Source organism: Gadus macrocephalus, chromosome 22, assembly GCF_031168955.1.
Source record: "Gadus macrocephalus chromosome 22, ASM3116895v1".
Classification (NCBI taxonomy): Eukaryota; Metazoa; Chordata; class Actinopteri; order Gadiformes; family Gadidae; genus Gadus; species Gadus macrocephalus.
Window position 1 is genome coordinate 8,356,380 of NC_082403.1, and position 12,866 is coordinate 8,369,245.

General features: G+C 46.9%; 1 protein-coding gene across 2 annotated transcripts; it reads left to right on the plus strand.

Annotated features, from left to right (window-relative positions):
* The first annotated feature begins 8,285 nt into the window (after nucleotides 1-8,285).
* On the plus strand, nucleotides 8,286-12,830 carry eomesa (eomesodermin homolog a). 2 transcript variants are annotated; one of them, XM_060042774.1, is made up of 7 exons: nucleotides 8,286-8,606; nucleotides 8,868-9,778; nucleotides 10,091-10,245; nucleotides 10,726-10,847; nucleotides 11,125-11,283; nucleotides 11,447-11,508; nucleotides 11,644-12,830. In XM_060042774.1, exons 2-7 carry the CDS (start codon nucleotides 9,054-9,056, stop codon nucleotides 12,407-12,409), a joined length of 1,989 nt encoding a protein of 662 aa, XP_059898757.1. In that variant the 5' UTR covers nucleotides 8,286-8,606; nucleotides 8,868-9,053; the 3' UTR covers nucleotides 12,410-12,830. The 2 variants fall into 2 exon arrangements, with proteins under 2 accessions (XP_059898757.1, XP_059898758.1); XM_060042775.1 differs by having other exon boundaries at nucleotides 8,332-8,606; nucleotides 11,647-12,830.
* The last annotated feature ends 36 nt before the right edge of the window (nucleotides 12,831-12,866 follow it).

Below are 12,866 nucleotides of genomic sequence, written 5' to 3' on the forward strand. Positions count from 1 at the left end.
TGGCTGGGACGTGGTGAGCTCCAAGTTCGTTTAATCGCTTTCCTTCTTTGATCGGAGACAACCGCCCCCCCTAACCACCACCACCACGCACCCACACCCCCCCCAACAAACACACACACACACACACACACACACACACACACACACACACACACACACACACACACACACACACACACACACACACACACACACACACACACACACACACACACACACACACACACACCATACACACACACACCAACCCACCCACATGCACACCTGTCAGCTGTGACGCATCTACACACCTACAAACAAGAGGAGGACCACCAGATCTCTATAGGATCTGTGTGTGTGTGTGTGTGTGTGTGTGTGTGTGTGTGTGTGTGTGTGTGTGCACGGTGCCTGACATCACCAACTGCCGAGCTATTTCCCTCTGGCAGAACTGAACTCCTCAGCTCACCTGTCCTCTCTCTCTTATCGCTAAGGGACTGTGGCTGCTTGGGTTCTTCTTTAAAAACACAAAGGTCTCGCTTTTGCACACCAGCCTCTATCGGGTCCTTTTTGATCATTGATCATCCATAATACACAAAGCAGAGATGTAGAGACGGATAGAAATATTGATAGATAGAAAGATAGAGGGAGAGCTATATATCTATACATAGAGAGAGTGGCAGACTGATAGATAGATGGATAGACAGAGTGATAGATATAGATAAATAGATAGATAGATAGATAGATAGATAGATAGATAGATAGATAGATAGATAGATAGATAGATAGATAGATAGATAGATAGATAGATAGATAGATAGACAGACAGACAGACAGACAGACAGACAGACAGACAGACAGACAGACAGACAGACAGACAGACAGACAGACAGACAGACAGACAGACAGACAGACAGACAGACAGACAGACAGACAGACAGACAGACAGACAGACAGACAGACAGACAGACAGACGGATAGATAGATGGATAGACAGATTGATAGATGGATATATAGATGGACACAGTGATAGATAGATAAATAGATGGATAGAGAGATAAATGATAGAGTGATGGATGGATAGACAGAGTGATAGATGGATACATGGATAGAAAGCCAGCCATGGACCTCTTCCATGCTATGTGGGAGTCCCTGCTGTCTCAGTGGCTGCCAGGCAGGCAGAATGCTCTCCTCTTTCGGAGAGCGCTTGGCTCCAGCGCCGTAGGAGCCCATCTGATGTGGTCCAGCACCCCGCCCTGCACCCCCTCCACCCCGCCACCTCCCCCTCCACCCAACCATCCATCCACCCATCTGACGAGCAGCTCCCCTTCCCGGGGCGCAGACGGCTGGAGGGGGAGGGGTGCGTGGGGGGGTGGGGGGACGAGGGGGGGGGGGGGGGGGCGGGGGCAGATTGTGGCCGACCATTTGCATGTAAATACGGAGAACCGGGCCGGGGTCCGGGATCAATATTGAAGGCGTCCCCTGCACACAGGTCCTTCTGTGTGTGCACATATGAGTGTGTGTGTGTGGGTGGGGACAGGCTGAGGGTGAGGGGGGTACATGTGTCTGTGTGTGTGTGTGTGTGTCTGCCCGTCCATATGTGTTGTTTACGTGCACATGGGTATGTGTGTTGAGGCTCATGTCTGTGTGTTCATGGCTTGATCCAGTACGTCTTAATTATACAGCTGCCAAATTGCAGCAAATATTTTAATACAATAGCATTCTGCGGTCGCCTAATTGCATCTAATGGTTGCTGGACGCATTCCTCTAGAGGGGGGAAGAAAAACAGAGAATCCTCCATTGCTTTTGACCCCGTTTGGTCAAGCAGTGGAACAACACGATGCATCTCAAAGTGTACCCCAGCAAAACTACTCAACAATAATGCGATCCGCTTCTGATAATAACCCGCCCATTCCCGACCGACTGAGTGCTCGGGCCGGCGGTCCCCGGAGTGGATTGAGGGGGCCTGGAAGAAAACAACACCTTTCCTTTTCCCCTCCGTTCACCCATTAAACATGTGTGGAGGGAAAGGCAGCCTCCCGGCAGCCCATGGCCCCTGGTCGCCCAGAACCCGGGACCCTCTGCTGCATGTCCCCTCCAGAAGCCCCCCTACCAGGGGATGGAAGTGTTAAAACCCGACATTCTCACTTCTGACTCACTGATTTAACCACATCGGAGGCAGCGGCCGTATCCCACAGCAGCGGCTCCAGGATACTCGGGGCCGTGTCAAATCTGTGTGTGTGCCTTGTCCACCCCCCCCCCCCCCCCCAAAGAAAAAAAGAAGGGACACAGAAAGAGGACGGAAGAGTCCCCCGGAAAGTGCAGCTTCGGAGTCGGGCCGAGCGACGTGATAAAAGCTTCCGTGTTTTCGGTGGTCGCGGCGTAACGGGGAAACGCCCGACGCCAAGGCGGACGGTGCGCTGACTCAAAGTGCGAGGCCCCCTCCTGACCCGACCCGACCCATCCTCCACCACCCTCACCCCCAGGCCGGGAGAGTGGTGTTACAGTCGGCCGTGGGGGGAAGCGGGGTCGATACGACTCTGCCACCCTCGCTCCCTTCCGCCTCAGGTTCCAGAGAGGGGGGGGGGGGGGGGGAGAGAGAGAGACGCACATTCAGTCCACGCCGTCAAACTTTTAGCACCTGCCATTTTGTTTTCCTCCGGGCCCCCTCGCGACGATCCCTCCAGTGTTTTGGAGGGCAATACGAGGGAGGTGGTCGGGAGGCAGAAGTGGGTCAGTGATGGGGGGAGGGGGGGCAAAGGTGAGATGGAGGCCAAATCACTAGCGGCCATGTTGGTGTCAAAGGGTTGCCATGTTGTGGCCCTGAGAATCGATGAAAAAATGATGCAACGTGATTTTGCGGTTGCTTCGTTTTGCTTTTAGGTTCAACTGGGACTATTCATCTGCGATGTTCAATTTTTTTATTAAATCATAGGAAAAATAACTTCAGTGTTCTTTGTTTTTAATTGCATATCCATAAATGGGTCTCCTGTTTTTTGCTTTTCAGTTTTATTTATTTTTGCAAGACATTAAGATACAAGATACAGGACAACATTTAGTTGTCAAGAACATGGACGTACCAAATGGGTAATTTAATAAATTGTATGACACACACATGATTCTTTAAATATCTGTGTTGAAACGTAATGATTGAATGCACTTTTGATAATAAGTCGCTTTTGATAAAAGTGTCAGCTTAAGAAATATAATGTTATATTTGAAGTTATAGCTGCTATATGTAGTGCCCTTACCACGAGCGCACTTCATGGGACAAAAAATCATTATAGAATACCAAAAAGATATTTTCAGGGCAATGAGTTGAGAGATAAATTTGTAAGACTTAGAAAAAAATGTACGGTGATACATGTTGTGCATATGGTAGTGAGTGCTTAGATTGCGTAGTGAGCACTTAGATTTGGGTCCAAGAGGTTTTTGACTGTGGGCCCCCCAAAGCACTCGTCTGCAAGAGGGTGAAAAGATTCAGAAAGGCTGCTCAGAAGGGCTATCGAACTCGCGGCCATGTCCATATTGGTAATGTTCTGGTTGTCTCCCTATGGGGCAAGGTGAGACTTTCTATAATGCAGTAATCCAGAAATCATGTTAGCATGCCTTTGGGGATCAAACACACTGTCTATGCCTTCAATCCTATATCTCTGAGAACCCAGCCAGGACATCTGATGTTCCCTAGATTGATCCTAACACAGTGGATTATCATTGCCCCCTGGAAGCCTCCCGTCTATCAGGCTAGCGGTGAGCTTACATGGAGACCATGATGCAATTCTAAAATAATCCGTTCCCCCATTCAGTGGATGCACAGCACACACGCGCAGACACACACACACACACACACACACACACACACACACACACACACACACACACACACACACACACACACACACACATGCACACACACGCGCACACACACACACACACACACACACACACACACACACACACACACACACACACACACACACACACACACACACACACACACACACACACACACACACACACACACACACACACACACACACACAAGCCCGTGCATGCTCAGTGTAGCGCCGGCATCATGTTGACAAGGGGGCTTATCAGATACAATGACGCCGGCCCTCTCCTATACATTCCGCCGTATTGTTAATGCAGTTTCACAAATTCAAACACGCCGTAGCCACAGAGAATTCCCCAGGGGCCCCACTCACTCTCTGGGCCGCAGAATGAGTTACATTCCCATTTCATGATAATTTACTCCAACGGAATGACATCTGAAATGGCCTAATAGGAATTTTTACATATTCTAATGCTCTCTGAGTATGGAAAAAGGAGAACGAGATGAGAACGAGAGATGGAAGCAACACCGTTGGTTCTAAAACCAAATGTGTGCCGTGTGTGTGAATGTAACTTAAAACTGTTTTCTCTAAGGATATGCCGTATAAATCAGGCAGACAACACAACAGGGACAATCACTGAAGGAGAACAGCGAAAGAGGAAAAAAAATATTGATGAAAGCAATATGCACCGCCGATGGAAATTCATGAAAGCTGTCACCTCTTATCTTTGAAGACAGCGACGGGTTGGTAACATAAGCTTCAGTGGCCACGGCCGCGGCTGCCTTGATTCAATGTTTGCAATCTCGACGACGCGGGGGGAAATATACTGTCGGACATCCCTGATTCGGCGGAGGGATAAATTCTTCGTGATAAAAACGTTGGTGAGGACGGTGATTTGCGTGAGGGTGGTAGCGGGCGAGACGGCCCGTCGGGGGGGGGGGGGGGGGGGGGGGGAGGAGGGGGGGGTCTCCTGGACCAGGCTTTTTTCTTTCCCTCTCAGAGGCTCTCTCCGCAGCTCCAGGGGTCTAGGTGGCAGGGATCCCCTAATGAGACTCGCGTTATTAATCCTCGCAATGGACCACATGAATTAACTGGCCAGCAAAGGCTCCGACAGCCACCTTGCCCCATAAAACACGGAATGTGGCCCCTTTCATCTGCGTGCTGTTGATGATCTACTCTTGACAACGATACGCTGGGACTTCCCTTCCCCTGTCGCGCGGGCCCTGGCCCGGGGCCACAGAGGGTCATCTCAGACACACTTGGACTTTTATGGGTGGTCATGGCAACATGCTGACAGGTCATAGGCGGGAGCCCCCTTTACGAGTGGAACCCCGACATCCACCTCATTTGGAATTAGTTTATTTATAGGCGTCGTGTAAATCACATTTATCTTGTTTTTTTTTTAACTTTTCTTAAAGGCTTGCAACAGAGGTTTCTTTTGGTGGTGGTTTGGGGGGGGGGGGGGGGGGGGGGGGGGAGATAAAGCCTCCGGGCCATTGAACCAAGATTCACCTCTGGGGCAGAACACGGATAGTAGTATTTTTGCTTTTACAGTTTTAACAGTTTTATAGGCAGCTTTTATTTAGATGGTTTTATGAAGATTTATTGAAATTGGTTAAGCATAGCTAGTAATACTGCCTTAGTGATCAAAAACGGCCCTTCAATTCCTCATGTTTCGCAAATGTTCTATTGTAGAATAGCGATGCAGGTGAACTGGCTGACAGTTAATATGGGCGCTGAATAAAGTGTTTCCAGCGAAACCATTGGTTAAGCATAAATCAGTTGTCTGATTACACAACCGCCGGTTAAACATCTAAAGCCTATGGAGGAAAAAATACTAATGAGGTGATGACAGCTTTGCGGCGAAACGGCTTACTTGACTTATCTTAAACTATGAAGTTATGGCTGTAAAAGGATTTGTGTATAATAGCGTGTGACTTCTGTGTAATGTTTGATGTGCTGCATGGCCTCTGATGCATGGAAGGGAGTGTGAGCTATTACTTAAAGAGAGGGAGGGAGAGAGAGAGAGAGAAAGCGAGAGAAGAGTGGGAGATATAGAACAGAGAGAGTTGAGAGAGAGAGTTCTGACTGGCAATAGGGACGGATAAGTAGCACTAGTAAGGCGAAAATAACATGGTTATATCTCTGTACAGGCTCATAAAGATAACCATAATCCACACTCTTGTATGTCTGTATTCAGTCAGTGCTTATGATATGATTTGAGTCTTCTGGATGGCATGCTAGAAGGAGGAGGCCAGTAAGGCTGTTTAACTGCTTTCTGCACACAAATCCAAGTCCTATCTAAATTTCCTCCGGGATCAATAAAGTAATCTTTAACTGTATCTATTGATACTCCTACTCATCCCTATAACTATGAGAATTGGAAGGGAAGAAAAAGTGTATGCTTACAATGTGTACAATCTCAACAAGCATGTTGTCTCAGAAGGCTTTGAGGTTTGAGAGAAGGGCGGGAGACGTCGCAGTCTTGATTGACAGCGGTTGTGCAGAGGTTGGGTCCCCTGGCGGCCCAATAACCCAATCTGCCAGCCTATTTGTGTCACCAGCCAATCTGCCTCCAGCTGTGACTCTCGCTCAGCTTCACACAGATTTGAGACTACTCTCCCCAAATTCATCTCCTCAGACTGACACACGCGCACACACACGCACACAAGCCCGAACACATGCACACACATGTGCCCCACAGGCAAACACATGCACGCACACATACACACGCACACGTATGCACACACATAGAAACACACATGCACACTAACAGAAAAATTAGCGCATAAACACGTACACACACGCATGCACACACACACACACACACACACACACACACACACACACACACACACACACACACACACACACACACACACACACACACACACACACACACACATGCCCACATTTGCACACACACACACACACACACACACACACACACACACACACACACACACACACACACACACACACACACACACACACACACACACACACACACACACACACACACACACACACAGAGACTCACACAAACATTCACACATAAACACATACACAAATACACGACACAGTATATTTGTATGGTATGCATACACATGCATACAGGCATGCAGCTTCATACCCAAACTCCAAATCCACCTCAAAAGATTCGATTGTTGACCTTTACATACATTTCTCTGTCTTAATTTGCCCGGCAAGATTTTGTCGTTGATTTCCTTCAGCAGATGCGAAACATGTATATGAATCCGAAACCACAAGTAAGCAGACCAACCGTTTAAAGAGCATGAACAAGACAGTTCGCTGACCGGTCTGTAGAGCGCAGTCTCGCGATGCCACCACTGCACACACCGCGCACATCAGAAACTCCCTCGTCTTGCATGTGTACGGTAGTGGGGTGCAGGCAGCCTAAGCGTGTGTGAGCGAATGAGTGTGACTCTGTGATTGTATGTGTGTGTGTGTGTGTGTGTGTGTGTGTGTGTGTGTGTGTGTGTGTGTGTGTGTGTGTGTGTGTGTGTGTGTGTGTGTGTGTGTGTGTGTGTGTGTCTTTGTGTGTGGGTTGTTTATTATCGCGCGCGCGCACAACATCGAGTTGTAGGAGCGTCTTTATTTCGTTTATATATTAACAATATTTATTATGATTAAATGTATAGGTGTATTTTGATTAAATTGTTGTTAGTTTTACATGATTGATTTGGCATTAAAGTAATCTCTTTATGTCTCTATTTTAGTTTTTTTACGTTTTGGTTACTGAAAGACTAAAAATTAACATTTTTCATGAGGAAAAGTATTGCCTACTATTATTATTTTTATTATTATTTTATTGTTATCATTTTTGTCAAGTACTTTAATTCGTGTCGAAACGATGTAAAAGTAGGCCACTCTAATAAGAAAAGAGGAAGATATAGACCTAACGTAGTGGACCTGTCAAGGAGGAAATACAGGCATCTATAAATAATAGGCTCTATCGAAAATAAGAACTGGAATATAATTGGAATTCGGCTACTAATTAGCTGAGAATATAGAAATATTATCTTCTGTTAACATTTTAATACCCTGAGCATTTATAGGTAGGCCTATGCCTACATTTTCAATAATTGCACTGTACATGCGTTGAGTAGGCTATCGTCATTTGCTTAAAATGAATCTGACAAAAACATATAAACATACTTTTTTATTTTTTCTTATTTTCTTTCGTTGGTTGAGTAATGATGTTAATGCAATGCTCCTTTCTGGCCTTATAATATTTATTTTATATGTAAAAAAAAAAAAAAAAAAGAAGAAGATTTGATAGGCCTATAGGCCCTACCGGCTTCCGATATTAAATTTAATTCAAAAATATATAACGGGTCCAAGTGATTTAAATTGTGATCTAAATGCCCCACAACCTGTCCTAATAATAAAATATCATAAGGTTTCAGGTTGTTCATTCTATTGGCACACCGGTCACCTGGGGTGCGGAGGTGGGCGCGTTCAGCGACATGAGGAGGCCAATTAGAAAGTTCCACATTCCTTGTCGGAAGTCTTGCACATGTGTTGTCTAATTGCGTCGCTGCATGAACATCTGATCATTGTATGTGACGGCACCGAAAAGGCTGAACTATGCTACTGGTTTTGTTTCTTTTTTAAGTTTTACGTTTTAATTTATCTACTAATTATGTAGGATTGATTAAATCTTCCGAGAATCCTATTTATCTGAAACATTTTAATGGACTTGCTTTGTGGATTTCAATCTGTAAATAAATGTAGACTAAACACTTGCTCTCGAAATGCCTGTCCAGGATCGGGGTAAGTCTGACGTCCTTCTTATAAAACATGTGTAATTTAGTGCTATGTCGATAAGGCAAGTGCATTTAGTTCGACTAATTGATTGGGAGAAATATGACCATTGGACGTGCAGAGGACTGGAACCAATTCCAAGGATTCAGAAAGCTCCTCCCATGTCGCTTGCAGCGAGTCGTGGGTGTGTGTGACTGAGCGTGTGTGTGTGAGAGTGTCTGTGTGTTGAGAACAGCGTCTTATAAGAGCCATTGAACCACCCCTGACCAGATCATAATCGGAGTTGCACATCTCTGGGTGAGGAAGAGAAGGCCAAGTCCTGAAGTGAGGAGCAGGAACGGGAGGACGCGCACCGCAGATCTACCAACCGAGGCGACACTCGTACAGTGTCGCTCCTGGGCTTATACTCACTTTTGGGGTCCCGAGTCTTTTTTTGGTTACTCCAAAGGTTAAACGATGCAGTTGGAGAACATCCTTCCTAGCTCGAGCATCAACTTACCCAAGACGTTTTATAACCTCTCGTCGTCCGACAGCGCCAATAACAGCCCCGGCTCCTCACAGATCGAGTATCAAGAAGTGGAGCGAACCGAGACGGAATCCACGAACGCCCCGAAGAAGTACCTGAGCGGAGCGGGGATGATGGGAGAGGGGGAAGGGGACACTTTCTCTGGGACTAAGACCGCCCCCGATGGGAGGAAAGGCTCTCCGGTTCTCGGTGGTGTTGGTGTTGGTGTTGCAGAGGACGACCTGGCAAGTGGCCGGCGATACAACATAGACGATCTGGGCTCCGACAGATACTTTATCTCGTCCTCTCAGGCTGGTTCCGACATGGCCAACCCGTGCTCCCTGTTCCCCTACGCGGGACAGACCGGCTCGGTGTACAGCGCCTCCAACGGCTCCAGGTATTCGGCGTCTCTGCACTACGGATCCGTGCTGCCCCCCGCGGGCTTCTCGTCCTCTGTGTGCTCCAGTCGCAGCCAGTTTGCCGGCGGAGGATACCAGTTCGGCCAGGGTCCGGGCTGTCTGTACCCTTCTTACCCAGCGACGGGATCCAGCATCGGCTCCATGTCGCTGCCCGGGTCCGCGGCCGGAGCCAGGGCGCAGGTTTATCTGTGCAACCGGCCCCTCTGGCTCAAGTTTCACCGGCACCAGACGGAGATGATCATCACCAAACAGGGGCGGTGAGTTTGCATTCCTCCTCCAACCGAGTTCATTTGAAATGATTGAAGGACTTTTAAATAACTGTTTGCCTTATATGAGGTTTATGAGCAGTAGGCCTAGTTGAGTATGACAAGCGTACGAGTATAGGAAGTTTTACGCAGCATTGTCTAGGCCTGTAAATATTGTGTTTCAAAATATTTAAACATGAAAAACGTGGCCAGCTTTGAAATTTGTATTTAATGTTGCATGCAAGTGGTTTTAAGCTGCGTTATTTTTGTAGTAGGCCTATCACCAGAACTGTTGTGATGGAAGTTACTCTCTTGTGTTTCCAGGCGAATGTTCCCATTCCTCAGTTTTAACATCACCGGGCTCAACCTGACAGCTCATTACAACGTGTTTGTAGAAGTCATCCTGGCAGACCCCAATCACTGGCGCTTTCAGGGAGGCAAATGGGTCACCTGTGGGAAAGCGGACAATAATATGCAGGGTGAGTTCAGAAAGTGATCTGAACATTGTGTTCACAAACAGTGTTTAATCATGCTCGTTGTCGTCAGTTAAAAAAAATATTAAGCCGAAGGAGTATATATTTTATGTACATTTATTGTATTTTTTTTATCTGATGGGTGATCTGATTTGTGCTTGAAAGTACATGCATCACAAAAGCATTTGACGCGTAATTAAAATTTGAATATGTGTGTGTGTTTATATTTATCGTACAGACAATAATGAAAATGCTAATAAATCCTATCGCAAGCCAATATGATTTAATAATTAAAAAGTACATTAACTTGAGGCCTATTAATAAAAATCTATAGGCCTATATTTTGTTTTTTTTACGGGAACTGTCATAGGAATGTTTTGCACTTAACACTTCTGTATACACTTTTATTGCACTCCTATGTAGGGGTCATCTTTGGTCATCTTCATTCTTTTTATTTGTTTCAATCCCTGATTTCTTTTTTTTCAGGGAACAAGATGTACGTCCACCCCGAATCCCCCAATACCGGTGCGCACTGGATGAGACAAGAAATCTCATTTGGCAAACTGAAGCTGACCAACAACAAGGGTGCCAACAATAATAACACACAGGTATTTCATTTCGTTTGGATGATAAAATGCTCTTTAAAAAGGAATGGGCCTTTTAATATTTGTATTCATATTTTAGAATGCATTAGGCCCTATAACGTTTTTATTTTATTTTAGATAATATAGCATTTAAAAGTTGGTGGACCTGCTTTATTATTTTTTATTTATTAAGTGAAATGTAAAAATCAAAAAGGTCTATAGCAATAATCATTACATGAAAGAAAAGGAAAAAAAGGTTCCGTTATTTCAATTAATTAAAATCGATCTCTTCTCTCCCCAGATGATCGTGCTACAGTCCCTCCACAAGTACCAGCCCCGACTGCACATCGTGGAGGTGACCGAGGAGGGCGTGGAGGACATGAGCAACGAGGCCAAGACACAGACCTTCACCTTTCCGGAGAACCAGTTCATCGCCGTGACCGCCTACCAAAACACAGACGTAAGACTGAACCTGAGTTGCAATGCACAGCCATGGGGCTCATTTGAACCACAAGTGTCCACCTGGAGTGACTCTAAACCTACCCAGCATATCCCTGCTCTATTGTAATCATGGCTTTCATGTTTACGTTTATATTTATGTATATATTTGTCTTACTTTGCAGATCACACAACTGAAGATAGACCACAACCCCTTCGCGAAAGGTTTCCGGGACAATTATGACTCGTGAGTTTCATATTATTACTGCCTGCTTGCACACAAAGGGTGTTTTTTTTTTTTTTGCAGTACACAATATCTTATCGTTTTGCCTTCCTTTTCGCACCGATTTATCTTGTCCTCCCTTTTTCTTCGCTTTTCAAGCAGGATGTACACGGCCCCGGAGAGCGACAGGTTGACCCCGTCCCCCACCGACTCGCCGCGCTCCCACCAGATCGTCCCGGGCGCCCGCTACGCCATGCAGCCCTTCTTCCAGGACCAGTTCGTCAACCAGCTGCCGCAGAACCGCTTCTACGCCAGCGAGCGCGCCGTGCCACAGACCAACAGCATCCTGTCCCCGCAGGGTGAGGACGCGGGCGCCGGCGCCTCCGCGCAGCGCTGGTTCGTCACGCCCATGCAACAGGCGGGCTCCAACAAACTGGACCTGTCCTATGAGAACGACTACTCCGCCGGCAGCCTGCTGTCGTACGGCATCAAGCCGCTGCCCCTGCAGACGTCCCACGCCCTCAGCTACTACCCCGACTCGGCCTTCGCCTCCATGGCGGCGGGCTGGGGCAGCCGCAGCACTTACCAGCGCAAGGTGACCACGGGCCTGCCCTGGTCCCCGCGGCCCAGCCCCCCCGCCTTCCCCGAGGAGCAGCTGGGTGCCCCCACGAAGGACAAGCTGCCGGAGGAGAGCGCGCCGCCGTCGTCGGCCTCGAACTGGCTGGAGACGTCGCACTCGCTGAAGTCTGTGGACTCGACGGACTCTGGGGTGTACTCCATGGTCTGCAAGAGGCGCCGGATGTCCCCCGGGGGCTCCAGCACGGAGAACTCCCCGAGCATTAAGTGCGAGGACTTGACCACGGACGAGTACAACAAGGACAACCCGAAAGGCATGGGCTACTATGCGTTCTACACGAGCCCCTAAATAAGACTGTTGTGTACCGAACCAGAATTATAGGCTAAAGCATTTCTTTTTTTTAATTTTTTTTTTTTAATTTTTTATCCCTGATACCGTTACTTCCCTTGTTTTCCCTCAAAGCAAAAAGCACATGGTTATTTTCCCAGGCCAGATCCCCCATACCTGAACCCAATTTAGTTTTATTCTGTTTCGAAGCATGCGACTCCCCCTCCCTTTCTCCCGCACAGGCACACACACCCCTTTTATTTAATTTTTTACAACTGTAATTTTTGTTATTTCTTTATTTAAATTAAGGCTATTTAAAGGTCCTTTTTGATGTACAGTATTTGTGCACTTTAGAATGTGATGTATCTTGTACAAAGTGTCTTCATGGAGGTGGTATAAAATGGGTAATAAACAGCTTTTCATAAAGCATTATCCAAATGTGTTTGGATGTACGCTGTTGTTGTAGTTTTTTATTGAT